Source organism: Hippopotamus amphibius, chromosome 2, assembly GCF_030028045.1.
Source record: "Hippopotamus amphibius kiboko isolate mHipAmp2 chromosome 2, mHipAmp2.hap2, whole genome shotgun sequence".
NCBI lineage: Eukaryota > Metazoa > Chordata > Mammalia > Artiodactyla > Hippopotamidae > Hippopotamus > Hippopotamus amphibius.
Genome location: NC_080187.1, coordinates 14,501,928 through 14,525,425, shown reverse-complemented (window position 1 = coordinate 14,525,425; position 23,498 = coordinate 14,501,928). Strand labels below are relative to the sequence as shown.

The following is a 23,498-nucleotide window of genomic DNA, read 5'->3' as shown; positions in this document are numbered from 1 at the left end:
ATAGATGGGCCAGGAGATTATCATACTAAGTGAAGTAAGTCAGACAGAGAAAGACAAATATCATATGATATCACTTATGTGTGGCATCTTAAAAAATGATACAAATGAACTTATTTACAAAACAAAAATAGACTCACAGACATAGAAAACAAACTTATGGTTACCGAAGGGGGAAAGAGGGGAGGAGGGATAAGTTGGGAATTTGGGATTAACATATACACACTACTATGTATAAAATAGGTAAACAACAAGGACCTACTATATAGCACAGGGAACTATATGCAGTATCTCATATTGATAATAACCTATAATGGAAAAGAATCTGAAAAAGAATAGGTATATATTTGTATAACTGAATCACTGTGCTGTCCACTGAAACGTAAATCAACTATACTTAAAAATTATTTATTTTTTAAAAATAAGATAGTTTGAATCCCAGGAATTCATGTAAAATGGCATTCATATGATTAGAAAAGGAAATAAAAACAGGTCTGGCTTATTATTAGTAATTTTGTTACTTTGCGTTGCTTTACTTATTACATATCAAATGACCATTTGCCAGTTGTCAGCATTATATTTCTTAAGAGCTATATAATTGACCTGATCAGAATGTGGAAAATAGGAGGTTGGGAAGAAAACAATTAAAATAACAATAAATACATATTTTTAAATAATAGTAAATACAGTTTCTGGACGGCATCTTCTTTGAAATAAATTTTCTTCTTTTAAAAGTTTGTAAGCCAATCCTTACTAGCTTAAAATCCATTGTCTTTTGTACTTCCATTGTCCTTTTTTTTTTTTTTTTTCTTATAAGTCTTGACAAAAATATTATAGCAGCCTGGCCTTTTCACAAATTCATGTGGTATTGAAAGGGACATGCCCTTCCTTGCATTAGGACTACCAGGATTGGTCTTCAAACCACACATTCAGAGTACGGAGCATAACAGACCTCTCTCTTCTCTATCTGATTTACACATCTCTGATTGGTACCCTTTAGTTATAGGAAATCACTTGTGATGCTTGTTAAATGCAGATTCCTGGGCCTCGCTGTAGAAATTCTGGCGCATCAAGTCTGAGAGGGAGTCGAGGCATCTGCGTTTTTAACAGGTGCACCAAGTGATTTTGATGCAGGTATTTAGGACCACAGTGTGAGAAATGTTGGTCTGAGGGAAAGGAGAGCAGTAATTGTTGAATCACTCAGAGAGCTTTTAAAGGTAGGTATTTGGGCTCACTCCTGGAGATTCTGAATTGGTGTATCTGGGCTTAGCTGATTCTGATGCTTACTCTTCCTTATGTATTAATAGTTTAAGGAGGCATGTGAAAAACTTACCTTGGGCTTTTAAATTTGGGGATATACATGTAAAACTGAGGAGTTATAAAACCATAGCTCCCAAGGGATTGCATATGTATATAAACTTATGCCTTATTAGATCATAAATTATTGTTATTTTTACTTTTTTGTATCATTGCTTCACTATGGAATAGTTAGAACAATCAGCTCTTCAGACAGAACTTGAGAAAGAAAAACAAGCCCTCAAGAATGCCCTCGGAAAAGCCCAGCTCTCAGCAGAAAAGGAACAAGAGAATAGTGAGCTCCGCACCCAACTTAAACAGCTACAGGTAGACTTTTTGGCTCCAAATACATTCTTATATGGGACACCCAGAGATGTTGCCATCTTTATGTCAGACACTTCACAACCTGCTCTTACATGTCATAAGCTACTTGAGTTATTAGAATAAAGGAATTCTGGGTGGGATGGTACCGTAGCCTCTGTTCCCTTGTGAGCCCATCGTTTTAAGATTATTAATATGCGTATCTTTTGTGTTGTTATGATGGTGCTAAGAGATGGAAGCACTGTTGATAGTAAACAGAGAACACGATGTAAACTCATGGGCAACAGCAATAGCTTGCATTTCTTCTAGAAGTGGCTTTGTTATCAGACTGAGCTAAAATGATCAGATTGATGCATTCTTCTTCCACGGAAATATCTTTGTAATTATCCAGGAATTTAACTAGAATGGGTTGTGGTAGAACTTCTTAATCGTAAAGTTTTCACAGTCCCCTTCTCAGAAGGAATGTCATTAAAAATGCAGTCATTGTACATTTTTGAGAGTTTTCTTTGCAGACGATTTTTATAGCTATTGTCACAATAATCTGCCCAACAAACTGCAGGAGAAGCAGGTGGACAGGATTTTCCAGGTAATTAAATGCTCTCAAAGGGGACAGATGTCTGAACAAACAAGTACCTGGATCAACACACCGGTTTTCCAGATCTTTGAGGTCAGAGGCCACGTAGCTGACTGAGGTGGCAGCTGTTGTACTTCACCAGAAATCAGCGGGCAGAGTTATTGTGGTTTGGGGGAAGGCTCCAAAAATTCATGTAGGGGGTTTGTGACGAGTAAGAGTAAAGCTCTCCCAAATTCTCTCTCTCTTCTAACAATGCCTTGAATATTTTTTTCCTCAAAGTTTAAGGAAATCTAGTTACCCAGAATTTAATTTTTACTGCTATCATTTCAGCTTCTGAAGCAGATACCATAAAAGATATACATATTTTCCATTCTTGTGTGAGTTGTGTGTGCATGTTGGGTATTATTATTTTTTACTTTTACTATGGAAATTCTCAAATAATCACAAAATCAGAGAGAAGGTAGCCTTATGCCGTTTTGTTTACTCAGCTTAAACAATTGTCAGCATTCCACCATTCTTGTTTCAGTTACTCCACATTTTTTTTTTTTTTTTGCTGGAATATTTTAAAGAAAATCTCATACATCTTTGTTTCAACCATAAATTCTTCAGTATACATCTCTGAAAGAAAAGGACTTCAGGGGCCTTCTCTCCAAGGTAGCAACTGAGGTCAGCTTTCCAGAATGCTGGTCCATGCTGTGAGACTCTTAGTTGGAAACAGGTCCTTTGGTTACTTGGCCTGCTATCCTCCTGACAAGTTAAACTCACTCTACATTTCTCTTTGTCAGAAATCATTAGATTGCAATGAAGCGAAACCTACTAACACTAGCTCAAGGAAGGAAACACTTTGTTGTACAGCAAAAACTGGCACAACAGTGTAAAGCAATTATATTCCATTAAAGAGCTTTAAAAATATATATATTTAAAAAATAAAATAAAATAGATAGCTAATAAGGACCTACTGTATAGCACAGGGAACTCTACTCAGTACTCTATAATGACCTATATGGGAAAAGAATCTAAAAAAGAGTGGCTATATGTATATGTATAACTGATTCACTTTGCTGTACAGCAGAAACACAACACTGTAAATCAACTATACTCTAATAAAATTTTTTTTAAAAAGAAAAAAAAAAAAAAGGAGACAGACAGCTTGCTAGTGACCAGAGCTGCTCCATCAACCTTTCAGGGCTTATGCAGCTCTCATTTCTCCTTCCCTGTCTCCCAGGGCATTGTATTTGGCCCAGCATCAACCCCAATCCTGAGATGACATAACTTTACAGGTCTAGCCCTCATTCAGGCTTGCTGGACTGGATCTTGGTTCAGATTTTGAAGAGAGTGAGAACTTGTTTTCTGGCTAGTCAGTGGATTGGCTGTCCGGGGGTCAGATCACCTGTGGCCAAGGTTAGACAGTAGTGCACATGTGGGTGCCTCAGGGCAAAGGGCAGGGACAGTTTACAGAGGCGACTCCAGGTGGAGAGGCACCTTCATTGCAGTGCTGAATTCTCCATTTTAGTTAATCGGTTAAGACAAAACAAAACAAAAGCCCAGTGTTATACCAAGTTTGAAGAAAATTAATCACTTAAGTAATAGAATATAATAGAATATAGGTATTCAGAGGACTACAGTCAGTAGCTTAGGCCATAGAACTATTTTTCTGTATAATTTAGGGAAATTTTAGCAGTTTCTTTTTACTTGAAAGAGGCATTGTCTGGATTTAATTCTGGAGTCTAGATATGTTCATTAGTTTGTTAGTGGAAATATGCTAGCATATAACAAGTACTCCCACAGAGAATGGTAAGCTATTAGAGAAGCTTCAGTATTAGACGTTCCATTTTTCAGTTGATTGGCAGATAAAGCTGAGTATTACAGAAGGTGATTTTTGTTTTTGTTTTCCTGACGTTGAATTATGTACATTCTCAAGCATATACAAAAATAGAATACTAAAATGAAATCTTATGTATGTATCACTCATCTTCAACAATTTCAGCACGTGGCCTTTCTTACTTCATCCATAACACATGGCCAGTCTTATTTCATCTGTAATACCCTCCACACCCCACCCTTCACACCTGTTCACACATTGAATTATTTTGAAGTAAATCCAAAACTTCTGATTTTATCTGATACTATTGTATGTATCTCTAAAAAAAATAAGAGCTTTTTTTTTTTTTTTTTCTGCTTTGTTGGGTCTTTGTTGCAGTGCATGGGCTTCTCATTACAGTGGCTTGTCTTGTTGTAGAGCACGGGCTCCAAGTGTGTGGGCTTCAGTAGTTGTGGCACACAGGCTCTGTAGTTGTGGCTCGTGGGTTTAGTTGCTCCAAGGCATGTGGGATCTTCCAAGACCAGGACTCAAACTCATGTCCCTTGCATTGGCAGGCAGATTCTTAACCACTGTGCCACCAGGGAAGTCTCAATAAGGGCTTTAAAAAAGAAGCATAGGGGAGTTCCCTGGTGGCCTAGTGGTTATTAGCATTCAGGGCTTTCATAGCTGTGGCCCGGGTTCAATCTCGGGTTGGGGAACTGAGATCCTGCAAGCCGTGCTACATGGCTGGGGTAGAAAAAGCATAAACATGGGTGCCATTGTTACACCTTAAAATTGTAGTAACTCCCTAATATCATCAAATGCCTTAAGTATACAAAATGTTCACATTGTCTCATAAATTTTTTAGAGAAGTTTTATTGGAATCAGAATCCAAATAAGGTGCACACAATGCATTTGGTTGACTCAGTTCTTAAGTCTCTTGTAATCTCTAGGTTTGCTCTTTTTTTTTCCCCTTTGTTACGTACTAAAGAAAACCAGGTGTTTGTCCGTAGAGTTTCCCATAGTCTAGATTTTGCTGGCTGCATCCCTGTGGCATTGATTAACATGTTCTTATGTCACATATGGGGGCTTATTTAGATTCAGGTTATTTACTTTTTGGCAAGAAGACATTCATAGGTAGTGTTCATAGGCACTTTCACATCAGGACAGATGATAATGCTTGTTTGTGTCTTTTGTGACTTTGGATTAATCAATAGATTCAGATGTTGTCAGCCATAGTGGAAAGGGTTTTTAAAAAATCGATAGGGAGGGTTGACTGAAACTATTATATGGTAAGTGATACGGGCTGTGTGTGTTTATGTGTGTATTTTCATTTTGTTTTGGTAATTTTTACCCCTCTCCATTTTACCCCCTCCACAGGATGATAATAACCTGTTAAAACAGCAACTAAAAGATTTCCAGAATCACCTTAACCATGTAGTGGATGGCTTGATTCGTCCGGAAGAAGTGGCAGCTCGTGTAGATGAGCTAAGGAGAAAACTGAAATCAGGAGCTGGGGAGATGAGGTAATGGAAGATCAAGGCCTCCAGGTAGAGAGTGGGCTGAGTTGAGAATGTGGGGTTCAGTGATAAAATCACCTTTCCAGCTGCTGTTAAAGGCTGAGTTCTTTTGTAAGGCTTCTCCTTATAGTGCCATGATTGAGACACAGATTGCTTAATTCAAGTTGTCTGTCACTGATTTTTTTAATCTTTTATACTTTTTGGTATTATTTAAAGAAACACAAAGATTTTACGAGTAACTCATTCTTGAAAGCTCATTGCAGATGGTCAGGAAGTAGAGTCACATTATGCATTTTAAATAGAAAACAAATATCAAAAGAAAACTGAGGCTAATTTGAATACATGAAATGGGCATTTATTCTTTGAACACACATTGTTAGCCTGTTAGGAGCCTGTGCTTTCAGAGTGGCAACAGTCATTTAATAAAACAATGATTGCTAGGATTGACACAGTCCCATTCCTCACAACTCTTTACTCCTGCACTAGTGTTACCAATATGTTTGCTTCCAGCATCAAAAATAAAATGTCACACTTCTACCATCTTTTTTTTCCCCCTTCACCAGAATCCATAATCCTTCAGATGTCTTAGGGAAGAGTCTTGCTGATTTGCAGAAACAATTCAGTGAAATCCTTACACATTCCCAGTGGGAAAGAGAGGAAGCCCAAGTGAGAGAGAGAAAACTCCAAGAAGAAATGGCTCTGCATCAGGAGAAGCTGGCCAGCGGACAAGAAGAGTTCAGGCAGGCCTGTGAGAGAGCCCTGGAAGCACGAGTAAGAGGAGGGCAAGAGGCAGCCGGAGGGAGGTGTTCAGAAAACATTCATATCTTTCAGCAAATTACAGTGCTTCCTTTCTCATGTAAATGCAGTGTAGGGAATTCCCTGGTGATCCAGTGGTTAAGACTCCTCATTTTCACTGCCCTGGTCAGGGAACTAAGATCCCATAAGCCGTGCAGTGCAGCCAAAAAAGAAAGGGGGGCGGGGGGGATGATTGTGTAAATTATATCTTAATAAAGGTAATTATAAAGGTATAAATAAAGGTATACTTTAAAAAAAAAATACCATGTAATTGTTGTTAGTTTCACTCCTAATAAGTCAAACTAGGTGTGACTAAAATTCAACCCTAAATGAGATCACTGATGTCAAAGTCTGGCTTCTTTGTGACACTGTGTTTTCCTTGTTTTGGAAGCAAGCGAGAGATGCTTCTTAACGTGCAGGTAAATAACACCACATTGCTAGAGTGTGGTGTAGTGCCAGAATCTGAGTTTGGGATGTCATTATTTTAATGATGAGGCAAGCATTAAAATGGATCCTAGAGCCCAGTTGTGATAAAGCCATCCCCAGTAACTCGTCAGTACACCACTTCAGATAACTCTTTAGTAAAATGAAATATAATTCTCTAGAAGGTTTTTATTTTGCTCAAAACATATTTTGCTTAAAAATCATCTTTGAAACTTGATTTCCTAACAGATTAATTTCGACAAGAGGCAACACGAAGCAAGAATTCAGCAGTTAGAGAATGAAATTCACTATTTACAAGAAAATCTAAAGAGTATGGAGGAAATCCAAGGCCTTACAGATCTCCAGCTTCAGGAAGCTGATGAAGAGAAGGAGAGAATTCTGGCCCAACTCCAAGAGTTAGAGAAGAAGGTGGGCAAGACTAGGAAAGAGACACATGAGTCCCCGATGCCAGGGTCCTACTCCCAGCAGTGGGGCAACTGAGAGGGCGTGATCCATGGTCACCTCTGGCTGCACTGCTGGTCCAGAGGTGGACCTGACCTAGAGAAACCTGGATGCATGTCATCGAATCCAGGGCCTGAGACAAGGGTGTCATGATAGATGGAAATAAGAGAATTGGGATGTAAGGAGCGACTTGAGAGTCACTTAGGTGGTACTTAAACGCTATTGGGATGAGTTTGCCTCCTTTAAAACCCCTTGCCAAACAGAACATATCTGTGCGAAATTGCTATTAAACTCCTCATTTTTCTTTCTAATACCCTGGCCTCTCTTTGAACTTCTCCAAAGCCACCTCAGCCACCTACTCCCATTGTCACACCCCAGACCTTATCCAGCTCAGAAGTGGCACCCAGCACCTCCGAAGTCACGAGCTGAAACATCACACTCTGATCATAACCTCTTTTCCTGTCAGCACCCTCACATGGATGGTTTTTAACCTTCTTGATAATCCCAGTGCATTAGCCCCACCTTTTCTGTGTGTTAGGCTTTCCTGGCTTTACTTTCTTCCTTGTCCAACTTAAATTCCATGGTCTTCCACTATCACCATTGTTTGCAAATATCCTCGAATCCCTTGCTCTTTTATCTTCTATGACAAAACTGCCACTATCTGCTTTCTTTAGCCCTGCAACCATGGTTAAGTATTCCTGAAGAAAAAAATCACTCATCCAGGCATAGTGGTAACACTGTAAAAGTTGGCCAACCTCAGATGGCCATGTTACCCTTTTCTCTGGTAAGCTCACTCCTGTGCTGCACTGTTTTGTACCTTCTCACACCTCACACCTACCCTCTCCCTTCTCCCAGCCCCAGTGAATGACCTGCTTCATGCTTCACTGAGAACCCATCAGTCCTGCCTCCGGAATCTCTCTGGAATATTTGCACTTTGGCCTTCTCCAGTGCCACCACCCTCATCCAGCCATCACCTCACTTCTGAACAACTACTGTGGCCACCTGACAGTCCCCTACTTCCACTCATGACCTGTTGTGCAGAGCAGCCAACACCCTCTTCCAAAAACATGAATAGGCTCTTATTAGTCCCTCCCCATCGCCCTTTCTCTCCAGCAGCTTCTGTTGTGTTTAGGATAAAGACAAAAATTCTTCAGCCTCTGAGGCCCTGCGTGACTCCCCTCTGTTGTGCTCTCTCCTTTTCTCACCGTGCCGCGTCTCTCGGTTCCTGAGAATTCCCAAGTTGTCTTCCCTCCTCGCCATTCCATCTCCTGGACCACTTCCCTCCACTGTTCTCCCCGACTGCCCTCTCCCACCAATCTAGGTCTTCCCTGCTGGCCTCTCACATAGTACCTTGTTCTGTCCCTTGACAGCAGTAATCGCACTGTCAGTCACACGCTTGTCTGAGTGTTTGTTTAATATGTGTCTCTCATAAGCTCCTTGAGGGCAGCGGCCAAGTCTGTTTTGTTCGCTACCATACGCCCAGAGCTTGACTCAGCAGTCACAAGGGGCAGATCCATCGCTTGCTGATGGTGCCAAGAAATGTTCCAACAAATGAATGGATTCATGATCACAAAGATTCTTGACTAAGTGTACTGATTTCATTCTAAGTTATCATACAGATTTCAGATGTTATTTATTTTCTCAGGGGCATTTGCTGTGTACCAGCTGTTGTTCTAGGCCTGGGGTGTGTGAACAGAGTCCCTGCCCTCATGAGGCTTATGTCTTAATTCATTGCTAACAAATGATTCATTTCTTTAACTAATGTTTCTTTTATTTTAGAAGAAACTTGAAGATGCCAAATCTCAGGCGCAGTTTCTTGGTTTAGATAAAGAATTGAAGAAACTAAAGAAAGCTGTGGCCACCTCTGATAAGTTGGCCGCAGCCGAGCTCACCATTGCCAAAGACCAACTCAAGTCCCTTCATGGAACCGTTATGAAAATTAACAAGGAGCGCGCAGAGGTGAGTCCCCACGGACAGAACCAGTTTCCACCAGGGCTGCCCCTGTCAAAAAACATAGCAACTTGTATTATTGCTCTCTTGTTATAGACTTTGGCTCTTTTATAAACCACCAGAAAGTTGTCTGTTTCTCTTCAGACCTGAAGATTATATCTCCCCCATCACAGCCCTGCCGTGGGTCCTGTACTCTGTTGAGTCCCAAAGGCACCATCAGATGAAACATACCATCCTTACCCCACAGTGTAGGGGTCTGCTTAGGGAGGTAGCTGTCAATACACATCTGAACAGAGGTCTTCAAGGCCCGCCGTGTGATCCTTCTGAACCTCAACCTTTTGTCTTTGTCATCTTGTACAGTCAGATGATAATACGTCACTTCACAGGGTTATTATGACTCCTGACTGAGATAAGTCTGTTACAGTCTTTATAAGATGCAAATGCTTATGAGATTAAGACAGTAGATCATAGGAGGGAAAATCTAACCATGGGAGTCCACAGAGACACCCGTCATGGAAGACTGTAGAACAGAGAAGAAAAAATTAGTCCTTGCTCTTTCTGACACAGCACCCTGCCCACTTGGCCCCCACAGAGTGCCAGAGTGGGCCGCCAAGTGATGGGAATAGCACAGATAAGGTGGGAATTGGCACTGCATATGCGTGGGGTAGCCAGGCAGGCGATCTGATGAGAGCAGAGGACTCAGAGGAAGAAAGAAGACAGCCTGCAATAGCAGTGGTGCCTTTCTCACACCTCCGTCCCAGTAGGAGCTGCAGGAAACAGAGAGGTTCAGCAGAAAGGCAGCGCAAGCCGCCAGGGATCTGACCCGAGCAGAAGCAGAGATCGAACTCCTGCAGAATCTCCTCAGGGATAAAGAGGAGCAGGTCAGTGCTGGTACCCCCTTGAGACTGCCTCCTTATTGGGTACTTACCGGTTCCTAAAAGATTAAACTCCTGTAGGTGACATCTCAAAGAATTTTGAGGTACAGCTAGTAGTCAATCAGTACTTGATCCTCTGCTGCGTGCCAGGCATTGCCTGGTTTAAATGTAAGGAGTAATGCAGTTCCTCATTAATAAAGTATAAGATCAAGGAATGAGATGGAGCTATATGTAATGAGGTGAATAGACCTAGAGTCTGTCATACAGAGTGAAGTAAGTCAGAAAGAGAAAGGCAAATATTGTATGCTAACTCATATATACGGAATCTAAAAATGGTACTGATGAACTCAGTGACAAGACAAGAACAAGGACGCAGATGCAGAGAATGGACTGGTGAACTCGAGGATTGGGGGGGCGGGGGTGAAGGGGAAGCTGAGACGAAGTGAGAGAGTAGCACAGACATATACATACTACCAACTGTAAAATAGATAGCCAGTGGGAAGTTGCTGTATAACAAAAGGAGTTCAACTCGAGGATGGATGATGCCTTAGAGGACTGGGACGGGGAGGGTGGGGGGAGTTGAGGGAGGGAGGGAATACAGGGATATGTGTATAAAAACAGGTGATTGAACTTGGTGTACCCCCAAAAAATATAATAAATAAATTAAATTAAAAAAATAAAGTATAAGATCATAGAATTATAATCATATTGCACGGAGACGTGCATCTGGGAAAGAATATTCACTGGCAGCTTTGATTATGTGATTTTTTAATAGTTTCGAACCGAAATGGAGAAAGTAGAGGTAGGCACCAGAGAAACAAACTCACAGGTGCTAGAAATCGAGAAACTGAATGAGACCATGGAGAGACAAAGGAAAGAGATTGCAAGGCTGCGGAATTTGCTAGACCTCAGCGGGGCTGGTAAAGTATTGGGCTTTGATTTTGGTAGTAGTTTTGTAATTGTAAAGTTAAATCATCGTGTTTGTTTTTTACCTTTAGCAAATTTAACTGTTACAGGTCAATTCCATCCTTGATTTTTAGAACTATGATAATTAATAAAGAACTTTTAAAAATGTATGTAAGTGTAGTATCAAGGGACTTGATTACAAAGAGAGAAGAGATTTATTTTTGTATTTTCAAAAGAAATAATGTTTATAAATCCGTTTCTTTCTCTGAGTCACTTTGTAAGTGAACAGCAGCAGGATATGTCTGTTCTCTTTAAACGTCAGCGAAAACTTACTACCAAAGGACAGGTTGAACGGCAGCTTTGAGGAACTGATAAAAGTCATGGGAATATGGGGATATGTGTATAAAAACAGTTGATTGAACCTGGTGTACCCCCAAAAAAAATAAAATAAAATAATAATAAAAAAAAAAAAAAAAAAAAGTCATGGGCTCTCATGGAATCACTTTTGTATTTTGAGAGAGAAAAGAAGTAGATGATTTCGTAACCAGCTTCACAGAATGGCTTTCCTTTCACAGATAACAGAGGAGGCTTTGAAGATGTTTTGGAAGAAATCGCTGAACTCCGACGTGAAGTTTCTTACCAGAGTGATTACATCAGCAGCATGGCAGATCCTTTCAGAAGACGAGGCTACTGGTTCTTTATGCCACCACCATCATCGTCAAAGGTAGGAAGTCTGTGTTGCTGGGGATATGTACTAAATGCTCTTTAAGAAAATATGACAAAGTTGCCGTCCCTAGATCTGTGCTCAGGTGTCAAGAACAACATTTCTAGGCTAAGCCATATATTGAGGTTTGTAAGTGTTGTGCTATGTGAGATGGAAGTAGGGCGTTCCCAGGGAATGTGGCAATTGCCCATCCATGCTCAGGTGGTATGTTGTGGGGTCCCTGAACGAGGATCCTATAAGGGTAGATAAAGTGACTTGAGCCCAGAGAGCCTGTTGAAAATGGCAGTAGAATTATATACAGTCTCAGACAGAAAAATACGCACTTGGATTTCATCTTCTTTTAACAGACATTCATTAGGTACTGAGGTCTAGGTCAAGTGTGAGGCTTCTGTGGGGAACCATGATGAACATATAGCCCCTGCTCTCAAAGAGCTCGTGGGCTGGTGGGGAAGACAAGCACCCCAGTGTAATTACAAAAGAGTGACACTCATGTGACAACAGACTAGACTTCTGTGCCCCAGTTGCAGAGAAATGTTTGAGATTCATCTCATGGGGATGTTTAGGAAAGAAGACTTCACAAGCAGGGGCGTGAAGTGAGCACTTAGCACCACTCAAAGGATGGGCTTTCAGGAGGGAGGGAACAGCTTGTAAGGAAGAGGAGAGTTGGTTTAGGCATAGCAAGTAGCCCTGTGGGGCTGGAGGGCTGGATGGGAACAGTGAAAGGTGAAGCTGCGAAAGCTAGATTGGGGTCATGCTTTTTTTGAAAAAGGGCCTCAAGGGACTTCCCTGGTGGTCCAGTGCGTAAGACCCTGAGCTCCCAGTGCAGGAGGCCCGGGTTTGATCCCTGGTCGAGGAACTAGATCCTGCATGCATGCTACAGCTGAGTTCGCATGCTACAGCTGAGTTCACATGCTACAACTAGGAGTCCACATGCCGAAACTAAGAACCCATCAGCCTCAGCGAAGATCCCACATGCCACAACTAAGACCTGGAACAGCCCAAATAAATAAATACATAAGCCTCAGAATCCCTTGCACTTAATCATGTAGGCTTTGGGAAACTGCAGTTGTGTATACTATCATCAGAGCTGTAGTTTAGGAAGAATAATCAGATGGAGTATGGAGGCTAGACTTGCATTGGGTGAGCTCTGTGTGTGGCTGTTTGAACTCATTCAGGTGAAGGATGGAAGAAGCCTGAGCCAGAGCAGTGGAGCTGGATCGAGGGGTGTTCAGGGGACAAAATGTCAGGGTTTGCGGCTGAATGTGGGAAGGAAAAGATCATAAGTGGCTCTCATCCAAAGCAGTGGGATTGGGTGACATCCTGGTAGAATCAGCTGACGGCAGTAGTCAGGAGAAGAAGCTCCCACACACTCATATCCCCGGGGCTGTGTAGACTTACTCAGAACCTCAAAGAGCAGAATCTAAGATCCACCTCCCAGAAATCTAAAGGAAGCCAGACATCCTTGGCACAACCAGGGCTGCAGGTGGAAGCAGTGTAGGTTAGAGCAAAACATTGTAAGCCCGAGCTGGATGAGGGTTTGAAGGGTCGACCTACAACTGGGAAGGAGAGGGAGGGTGACAGTGGAGCTCTAAAGCCACGCCATACTCCTGGCACAGCAGGAGACTGATATCCCAGATTGCCTTGAAAGCTCCTGGTTTCCTTGGTCGTAGTTGCTGGGCCATCGAGAACTAGGCAGAAGAAGAGAAACCACCAGGAAAGATGAGTATGGGAGACTCATATGACTCATGCAGGTCATATAACCTGCATGACACCCATGCAGGTTATATGACCACATAATCATGTCTTATTTCTGCCTGTGAAAAATGAGAATTATAATATATGAAAAGAAACCAGATCTTTTTCAGCTTTGCTCTAGACTTTGACATTTCTCCACATTGGCCTTTTTATTTGTTGAGAGATAGTGTGTTCTGCTGTCATTTATCTTAGGTTTCCAGCCACAGTTCCCAGGCCACCAAGGACTCTGGTGTCGGCCTGAAGTACGCAGCCTCAACTCCTGTTAGAAAACCATGGCAGGATGGGAAGGAAGCCAGTGCACCTCCACCTGCTTCAGGATACTGGGTTTATTCTCCCATCAGGAGTGGGTTATATAAATCATTTTCAAATAGAGGTAAGTTAAATCACATCAAGGAAGTTGCATTTCTCTTGCCTGTTTAATAACCTTTTATTGGTTACCTGAAATGCATAAGACACAGTCCAAACTCCTTAGCTTGCTGTGCAAGGCCCTCTGTGACCTGGTCTTGGCCAATGACCTCTTGGCTCTCCTCCCATCACTCTCCCACGTCAGCCATACCCAGCTGCATGCCGTGTTTCTCACACCTACGTGTTTTAAACCCTCTGTTCAGAATGTCCTGCTTCTTCCTTTCTCTCCCAAACCTATTCCTACTCATCCTTCAGCAAGACCCACGTTCTCAAACAACACTCCTTTTCTGGAGCCTTCCTCCTCCCTGCCTTACCCAGGCAGACTGAGCGGCATCCTCACCTGCGCCCCTGGAATGTGGCAGTCTACATCCTTGTGTCATGGCACTAGTTGGCTCGACTGAAAGGAAATGGTACAGGTCTGTCTTCCAGAGCTCCAGCAGGAAGAGACAGACCTGGGATAAATCTTGGCTTTTTCACTAAGTAGCTGTGTCATCCTAGGCACATTATTTAGCTGCTCTAAGACTGTTAATCTGTAAAATGGAAATGTTACCCTCTGAGAATTTGTTCAGTCTGAAACTATTTATTGAGTGCCTGCTGTCTGCTAGGTTCTCTGTCATCAGTGATAAACCAACCTAGTTCCTGCTTATAGGGGAGCTAAGTAAGCGAACCAGCACCTGAGAGGCTGTGTGTCCTGATAGTGGTAAAGCTGGGAGCTGTGGGTTCTCACAGCACTTCTCTGCTGGTCTTTTATGTAGCGTGAAGCAGGCACCCAAATGTTGCTGAATGAATGAATGAATGAATGAATGAAGATGGAAAAAACCCAACAGACAGGTATAAGTTCACCTGGTGAAAATAATTTGAATCCCTGTTTTGATCTACCTTTCAAAACTGCTTTTGACCTTTTTTTACAGAATTTTATCTTCGCATCTCTGGTATCTTGGCCTAAATGCTGCTGTTCTCTACTGAACATGTTTACCTAGTAAACCATGGGAATAAAACTCTCTTCTGTTTTTTTGTTTCAAGATGCAGACAGTGGAGGAGATAGCCAGGAAGAGAGTGAGCTGGATGACCAAGAGGACCACCCATTTGTGCCTCCTGCTGGATACATGATGTACACTGTGTTTCCCGATGGCTCTCCTGTACCCCAGGGCATGGCCCTGTACGCACCACCTCCTCCCTTGCCCAACAATAGCCGACCTCTTACCCCTGGCACTGTTGTTTATGGCCCGCCTCCTGCTGGGGCCCCCATCGTATATGGGCCTCCACCCCCCAGCTTCTCCGTCCCCCTCATCCCAATGGGCGTTCTGCACTGCAACGTCCCAGAGCACCATAACTTAGTAAGTGGAAAGCACAAGACCCCCTGTCCACACTGCTTCCATGGGAGACAGGGTTATGTACTTAATGAGTCGACCTACTTATGCCTGGATTATATTCCCAAAGTGTGTTTGTAAAGCTGATGTTTAAAACTGAGCAAGCATTCTCTTATTAAAATACTCTTCTGGACAGGAGCTAGGGTACCAGGCCATTCTACAAACCTGGTTTAACCGTTTTATAACAAAAATGCTTTCAGTCCAGATATTAGCAATTTTTAGGAAGCTTATTATATATTTTTCTATTGGCAAGTACTATATTAATATGTATGTATAAGTATATTCACATACTATTGCTTATACTTGTACACACACATATATATGTGTGCTTGTGTATAAACACATAAGAGCAGAATAAAGTAAAGTTTTGGTGGGGATTAGCTTTGGGTGGTGAGGTTAATGATTGTTCTTTCTTTCTTTTCATAGTTCTTATCTTATTGTGCACATAATTTTTTGTTCTGTTTTTCCCACTTAATGTTACGAGCGTTTTCCCATGGTTTTACAAGTGTTTTTAAGCAGTATTTTAATGGCTACCTAACATTTCTTTATTTGTAGGCAGTGTAGTTCATTTAACTATATATAAATTTTTACTGTATTTCATATTTTTCCTCTAGGCTAAATTCCAAGAAATGATTACTTCCTAATCACTAGCTTACTTTATAACTTTTCGGTTCTGAAGAAACAAAATGCATTACAAGTACCTCCTTCAAACTTAAGACACCTGGAGCTCTTTATTTTTTCCTTTTCCTCAGCAGATGAAGAGGAAGATAAAGGACTAGGATACCTGGGTGCCTACAGTCAGAGAGACTGTGGTTATTTACATGGTTAGAAATGGTAGTTACTCATGTTATCCTGCAGTTTTTCATTGAAGACTGTTTTTGTATCAATTCTGTTTGTTCTTTTACCCTCCACCAGTACCCAGCTGTTCCCATAGTTCCCCAGGTGGGCCTTTATACCTCCCCACCGTTGCACATTATTGCTTCCACTTAGTCGTTTCCTGTTTCATTTATTCTTCAAAACCAGGCAGAACACCCCTTCCTCTAGGCAGCCTTCTCAGCCAACTCCCCTCCCGTGTGCCCAGAGGAGGGAGAGACTTCTGTGTCTGTGTCTTCTGCTAGATGCTGAACTCTGGAGCCAGACGTTATCCACAGGAGGTACTTGGTGACTGTTTCTCAGCCATAGCTGGACTGATGGAAGAGTCCTAAGAGCAGTTGGTCCATCAGTTTCATCTGTGGCACATGAAGAAATTGGCTTGACTTAATTTTTCTTTTCATGCTGAAGTCTTAGAGGCTATCACTATTTTCAGGTCATAGATACCACTTTAACCACCATTATTTTCAGCTTTTGGCAGGAAAAAGGGGAAAGATCCTGTGCTATTTCAGTATTGCATTTTTTTCTCTGTTCAGGAGAATGAAGTTTCTAGATTGGAAGACATAATACAGCATTTAAAGTCAAAGAAACAGGAACGGTGGATGAGAGTATCCAAGCGGCAGTCTGAGAAAGAAATAGAAGAACTGCATCATAATATTGATGATCTTTTGCAAGAGAAGAAAGACTTAGAGCATGAAGTAGAAGAATTACACAGAACCATCCAGAAACATCAACAGCGAAAGTAATTACTAGCCATTTTATTTTTATAATTCAGATGAATATGATATTAGTTCATTAAGGTAACCTAAATCAGTGTTGCCCAGTAGAACTCTCTGTGATCTTGGGAATGTTGTAGATCAGTACTATCCAAAAGAGTAGCCTTAGCTACATGTGGCTGTTGAGCACTGGAAATGTGGCTAATAGAACTGAGGAACAGAATTTAATTTAAATTCATAGGCACATGGCGATTAGCACGTTGGGCACTGCGAGTCTAAGTTCTCTTGGGCAATAATCCAAATCAGCTCCTCTTGTAATCGCTCTTGGAGAATGGCGCAACCCCACCCCTCCCCAGTTACCCCAGCTGAAAACATGCTGGGTGTCCTCAGCACCTCCCTTTCCCTCACCAGCCACCGCCCCCCGCCCCCACCCCTGCCCCGGCATCCAGCTGCCCTCAAACTGGTCCCCTTCTTTGGTCTCCACTGCCCTAGTGTTTAGTCATCCTTGTCCTAGGTCAGGCCTTCAGGTCTGGTTTCTTTCTCTCCATCCCACCCTCAACATGGCTGCAGACCTGACCGTGCACGCTCCCATGTGAGTCTCATCCCCACCACCATACATGCTGCCCTCCAGGATCTGAACCCTGCCTCACTTTTTTATCCTTCTCTCCCAAGCCGTGTTTATTTTGGCCGTCTGTACTTTGCTGTGGTTTCCCTGAGTACCACGTCTTCTCCTACCTCCCCACCTTTGCACACACTGTGCTTTGCCTGAAATGGCTTCCTCATCTGCTTCCACCTAACTCCGATGTGTCTTTCCAGATAAAGGTCAGGGATCCCCTCTGACACAAAAGCTTTCTCATCTCAGGCTCACACAATTTGGAGTTGGCAACCTTGGGCGTAGTGCTGTTCATACCATGTTGTAAGATGTCCAGGAAGGCAGTAGCAGGGCCTCCCTCTCTTGCCCCAGTGTCTGGCATAGGGTCCACTAGCTAATGCAGTATCTGCTGCTTGGGTCAGCTGTGTAGAAGCCCATCTTCTGTACTAGACCATGGATTATGACAGTTCCCCAGTTTTTGTCCTTTAAGCCAGACTGGCCCAGGTACCAGGGTTGGGGGGAGACCTGTGGAGGACATAGAGGTGGATGAGATATGGTCTCTGCCTTCTAGGAGCAAATGCAAGAGTGATAGACCTTGGCAGGGAAAACCAAGGGCCATACCGAGAGAAGGTTGGAACTAAATGTTTGAGGGTTTGGGGGATGGTTATTTCATCTTTGTAGGTGTATATGGGGACGGTGAAATTTTTTGCAGTGGGATAACCACTTCTTTTCCTAGTTATAAAAGTATAATAAGTGATCATTTTAGGGAATTTGGAGAATAAAAATGTTCAAAGAAGAAAAGTAAAAATTGTCTGTTTGCCTTCAAAGACAAAGAATCTGTTAATACGTTGATGAATTTATTTTCATGCTTTTCTGTCATAAATAGTCATGCTTTCCAGTAATTTTGACTTTAGCCTTAAATTGCCAGGTCCTGTGTTATGCTTTCTAATTTGTCAAATATCATCACCATAATTTTACTCTAGGAGAAACTTTGGATGGTTTTGAGGGAATGGATGATTATTGAGGCAGTGGTTTGTTTTATTTTTATACCACAGAAGAATTGACATATCAGCATTGTCTTGACCAAGTGCTGACGATAAAGTAATCTTTATATTTAAAAGGACAAAACTGCATCATACATTATACATATTATCCACTTAATAGTCAACAGTATGCCATAGACCTTGAACTTAATCAGATGTAGCTGTCTGTCCCATCCCTTCTCATATAAAATTAGAAAATCGTTGTGCGTCTTTTTATCATTAGGCTACAAGTATCTGTATTGTCACATTTAAAATCTCTTGATGAGTGTGTATGTATGATTTTTTTAGCGACTTCATTGATGGAAATGTTGAGAGGCTTATGAATGAACTAGAAATGGAAAAATCACTGAGGCACCATGAAGATATTGTAGATGAAATTGAGTGCATCGAGAAGACCCTCCTGAGACGGCGAGCAGAGCTCAGGGAGGCTGACCGACTGCTGGCGGAAGCCGAGAGTGAACTTTCATGCACGACGGAGAAAGTATGTGCTTTTCATGCTTGGGGTGGGCGGCTTGCTCTCCCCGGCGGCAGCAGGAAGGGTTAGAAAGAGAACGTGGAGAGCACAGTCATCCAGGTCAGGCTGCACTCTGCTTTAAGGAGCTGTGAGGGTTTGAGCAAGTCACTAAAGTCCCCGAGCTTTGCTTTCCTCATCTGTAAATTCAGGCTAAGAAAACCTAGGCCGTTCAGTGTGAATTAAATGAAGTAGCATATTTAAAGCTCCTAAAAGTCATTTAGTTCCTAACATAACCCACCTCCTTATCCTATGAATGTCTTTAAAAAATTATTTGGGCTGTGATATCTGTTTTTATTAAATAGGTCTATCTTATATTCCTTTTTTTTTTAAATAAATTTATTTGTTTATTTATTTATTTATTAGCTGTGTTGGGTCTTCTTTGCTGCACACGGGCTTTCTCTTGTTGCTGCGAGCGGGGGCTACTCTTCATATAGGTGCACAGGCTCCTCATTGTAGTGGCTTCTCTTGTTGTGGAGCACGAGCCCTAGGCGCATGGGCTTCAATAGTTGCAGCACATGGGCTCAGTAGTTGTGGCTCCCAGGCTCTAGAGCACAGGCTCAATAGTTGTGGTGCACGGGCTTAGTTGCTCCATGGCATGTGGAATCTTCCCAGGGCAGGGCCCTAACCTGTGTCCCCTGCATTGGCAAGCAGATTCTCAACCACTGCGCCACCTAGGAAGTCCTATCTTATATTCTTATAAAATAATGACGGACCTTATAAGACTTAGTCTTACTTTGTTCTCCAAGTTGATAGTGATATAAAATCAAATATTTTGGGGCCTCAGGTAGTATTCTTGAGACTTAAACACAGAAGAAGCTGGGGACGAAAAGAAACTGCCTTTTATTGAGCTCCTGCTGTGGCCACATGTTGGCTGTTTTGTAAATACCACTTCACTTAACCTTCCTGGCAACCTTGTAAGATGATTGTTTGCCCAGTTCACACGTGTAGCTCAGGGAGGCTAGTCTAGCCCAGGGTCACACAGCTCAAGTTCTGCCTCACCAGGAGAGGTTTTTTTTAGCTAGATGGGAATTCCAGGATGAAAAAAAAGTCCCGTATCCACATGGAGCACATCAGGAACTACTATCTTTATATTATTTCAACATAGATTGATTTAAATGGATAGAAAGCTATTACCCGGGAACTGAAATGAAATATTTATTAAAGAAATTCTGTGAGTGATGGCTTTAATAAGAATGGAAAAGTGTCCTCATCTCTTTTCAGATGATCAGTTCTCTCTTCTGTCACATGTTAGATTACTGTGAGAGAAAATAGGTGTGGGCAGGACCAGAGAAAGATGTATCACTGGTGTATAAAAGAAAATTGCTGAGACTGGTAGTTGGCGGAGATAGTAAGTGATCCGAAGCTAATAAGCTCTTCCTTCTTCATCCTCCCAAAATGACTCAGGGAGGGAGCTTGCTAAAAAGGAAGAGGAAAGAATAAAGTGCTGCATTTTGTAAGGAATGTGCCAGACTTGTTAAAACCTGACATACAAGGAGATAAAAAACTACTTAGAGACCTGGCTGGCTTTCTGTAGTGTGTAGTGAGTTTTGTCCAATGCTTTGCTGATGAATCTGGTAGAAACCAGCTATCCAAAGTGGAAAGAAGTGTGGTGGAATATCTAGCTCTTTGGGAGCTGGCCAAACCCTCTTGCATCCACACGGAGTATTTACTAGATGAGCTTCACATACAGACGCCTCTGACTTGAGTGTAACTGCAACACTGAGTGTTTTGGCTGAAAAGTGAGTCACTGCTCAACCAAGTGCAAATCATATGCTATTTTTGGACCTCTCATGACATTGTTTTAAGCCTCTAATTTTAGACAGAAAAAGAAACCAAGCTGATTAAAAAAAAAATGATGTTTTTGCCAAATCTTGAATAGGAAGATTTTGAAATACTTCAAAAGTATTAAATAGTTGTGTTTCTCAGCTATAATTAAATCATCCTTAGATTAAGGGGGTTTTACTTAAGATAATATCTAGAGTAAAGGAAGAATCTCTATGTGGAGGGAATATCGGTAAAGTCACTTCCTTGCCACTTAATTGGGTAGATATTTGTTTTTTCACTTTTTTCTTCTCTCTTAATTTCTTTTTTTCCTTTTTTTGGGGGTGTCATTGTTGTTTTGGGGTAGATATTTTTTAATGAAAATATAACATATAACAATATTGCAGATTATTATTATTTTTTTTATAAATCTATTTATTTATTTTATTGGTTGTGTTGGGTCTTTGTTGCTGTGCACGGGCTTTCTTTTAGTTGCGGTGAGTGGGGGCTACTCTTTGTTGTGGTGCGCAAGCTTCTCATTGCCATGGCTTCTCTTGTTGCAGAGCATGGGCTCTAGGCGCATGGGCTTCAGTAGTTGCAGCACATGGGCTCAATAGTCATGGCTCACAGGCTCTAAAGCGCAGGCTCAGTAGTTGTGGCGCACGGGCTTAGTTGCTCTGCGGCATGTGGGATCTTCCTGGAGCAGGGATTGAACCCCTGTCCCCTGTATTGGGGGATTCTTAACCGCTGCGCCACCTAGGAAGCCCAGATTATTTTTAAATAAAAGATCGTCTACCATCTCACCATCCTCAAATGACTGTTTTTATTTTTGCATAGCCTTTCTGTATTTGTTAACAAGGTACAGTTTTATATAGCTGCTCTTACAATGCTTGCACCATTTTAAATTTATTTTTTCAGACAACTTTTCATCATTAACATTCCTCTGTGTTACTGCATTGTCATCTTATTTTAAAGGCTACACAGTATTCCATTGTGTTGTTACATTATCACTTGCCCAATCAATTATTTGTCCTCTTAATATTATTTCAGTATACAGTGAGCATTTTTGTGTAGCAGTTCTTCTGTATATTTTCTTGCAAATTGGAGAGTCAAAGTGAATGAACATTTTTTATCAGTCTTTCAGTATTTTGTTGTTTTCCAAGAGTTGTGCCAATTTACAATTCCAGTAGCTGTGAGAGAGTATTGTGACTGAATTGCTTTTAATGACAGTTTCTTTTCTAGACAAAAAATGCTGTTGAAAAGTTCACTGAAGCCAAGAGAAATTTATTGCAAACTGAGAAGGACGCCGAGGAGTTAGAAAGGAGAGCTCAGGAAACTGCTGTTAACCTTGTCAAAGCTGACCAGCAGCTGAGGTAGGTGACTCCCTCAGCCATCGATGTGCTTGGTGAGATGAATGAGAAGGTTGGTTCTAAGAGGATAACAATTGCCTTATGATAAATAAAGCATGTCAAGTCTAAGGAGCCTGGGGGAAATAAAGCGATGTGTTTTAGATTGCTCCAGGCTGACGCAAAGGATTTGGAGCAGCACAAAATCGAGCAAGAAGAAATCTTGAAAGAGATAAACAAAGTTGTTGCAGCAAAAGACTCAGACTTCCAGTGTCTAAACAAGAAGAAGGAAAAACTGACAGAAGAGTAAGTAGGTCTCTGCAGGGCTTCAGAGGGCTGGTGCTGTAAGGTGGCTCTTGGGGCTCTGTCTCCCTTCCCGTTTGCTCTAGTACTGCTGGTGCTTTGTAGGCTGCAGAAGCTACAGAAAGATATCGAGACCGCAGAACGCACTGAGGATCATCACCTGCAGGTCCTTGAAGAGTCAGAGACCCTCCTGCAGGCCAAGAGAGCAGAGCTGGAAAAGCTGAAGAGCCAGGTATGGCAGCAGACGCCTTGAAAAACCAGTTCATGCTGCTTTGAAACCTGCATTCGTGTTATGATTATAAAAAGTAATGCATGTTTGATTGTAGAGAAGACTGGAAGATACATAATAAAGTATAAAGCATAAATGAGGCTATATATCCTGGTGGTTAAGAATAGAGTCCAACCCAATTTGGATCTCAACTCACTTATTGAATAATATGTAAGTGAGACTCAAAACACAATATGCTCTGACATCATTTATGTTAAATGTGTTTACAAATACTTGTGTTTGAATTTTTAGTCTATACCAAAGTACAAACACGGTCATCTGATAAAGGGGGATTGTGAATATTTTCTATTTTCTTCCTTTTGCATGTCTGCATTTTCTACTTTTCTGTAACCGAATATGTACTGCTCTTAAAGTTGTAAGTTTTAAATTTACGAAATGAATTCATTTTTAAAATCCCTGCCTAACTTCCATTGCCAAGGTGGTTGTCAATTGGAATAAAGTATAGACATGAAAGCTCTTTGAAAACCGTAACCTGAGAGGTAATCGTTATTATGGTATTGTTTTCGCGGTGATGTGAGTGTTTGTACCAATGTGAGCTCAAGGCCCTTATTAGGCATTTTAGGCCTACACCCCCAGCCTAAGCTTCCTGACTCTTACAGCTAGGATAACTAGAATTAGACTGCCTCCTTACTTCCCCACACAACCTTTAGCTGGACTAAATATTCTCCATCTCAGCACTTTGTCAAGCTTTGCATTCTTTCCTTGTCTTTAATGCAGGTAACAGGTCAGCAGCAGGAGATTGCTGTCTTGGACAGACAGCTGGGGCATAAAAAGGAGGAGCTGCATCTACTCCAGGGAAGCATGGTCCAGGCCAGAGCTGACCTCCAGGAAGCGCTGAGACTGGGAGAAACTGAAGTAGCTGAGAAGTGCAATCACATCAGGGTATGTTT

General features: G+C 41.7%; 1 protein-coding gene across 8 annotated transcripts in view; it reads left to right on the top strand.

Moving 5' to 3' along the window:
* The window catches only part of CNTRL (centriolin), an 81,235-nt gene that overhangs the window by 40,787 nt on the left and 16,950 nt on the right, over nt 1–23,498 (top strand). For 7 of the 8 annotated variants that reach the window (XM_057722175.1, XM_057722174.1, XM_057722177.1 and 4 more), the window contains 16 exons: nt 1,486–1,620; nt 5,370–5,515; nt 6,073–6,280; nt 6,977–7,156; nt 8,969–9,148; nt 9,904–10,020; nt 10,790–10,934; nt 11,496–11,644; nt 13,592–13,772; nt 14,828–15,141; nt 16,581–16,786; nt 18,684–18,876; nt 21,913–22,043; nt 22,182–22,322; nt 22,425–22,551; nt 23,326–23,490. In XM_057722175.1, coding sequence (XP_057578158.1) covers nt 1,486–1,620; nt 5,370–5,515; nt 6,073–6,280; nt 6,977–7,156; nt 8,969–9,148; nt 9,904–10,020; nt 10,790–10,934; nt 11,496–11,644; nt 13,592–13,772; nt 14,828–15,141; nt 16,581–16,786; nt 18,684–18,876; nt 21,913–22,043; nt 22,182–22,322; nt 22,425–22,551; nt 23,326–23,490 — 2,718 coding nt within the window. Of the gene's footprint in view, nt 1–1,485; nt 1,621–5,369; nt 5,516–6,072; nt 6,281–6,976; nt 7,157–8,968; nt 9,149–9,903; nt 10,021–10,789; nt 10,935–11,495; nt 11,645–13,591; nt 13,773–14,827; nt 15,142–16,580; nt 16,787–18,683; nt 18,877–21,912; nt 22,044–22,181; nt 22,323–22,424; nt 22,552–23,325; nt 23,491–23,498 lie in introns of those variants that run through there. The other variant, XM_057722181.1, reaches the window with a different exon arrangement.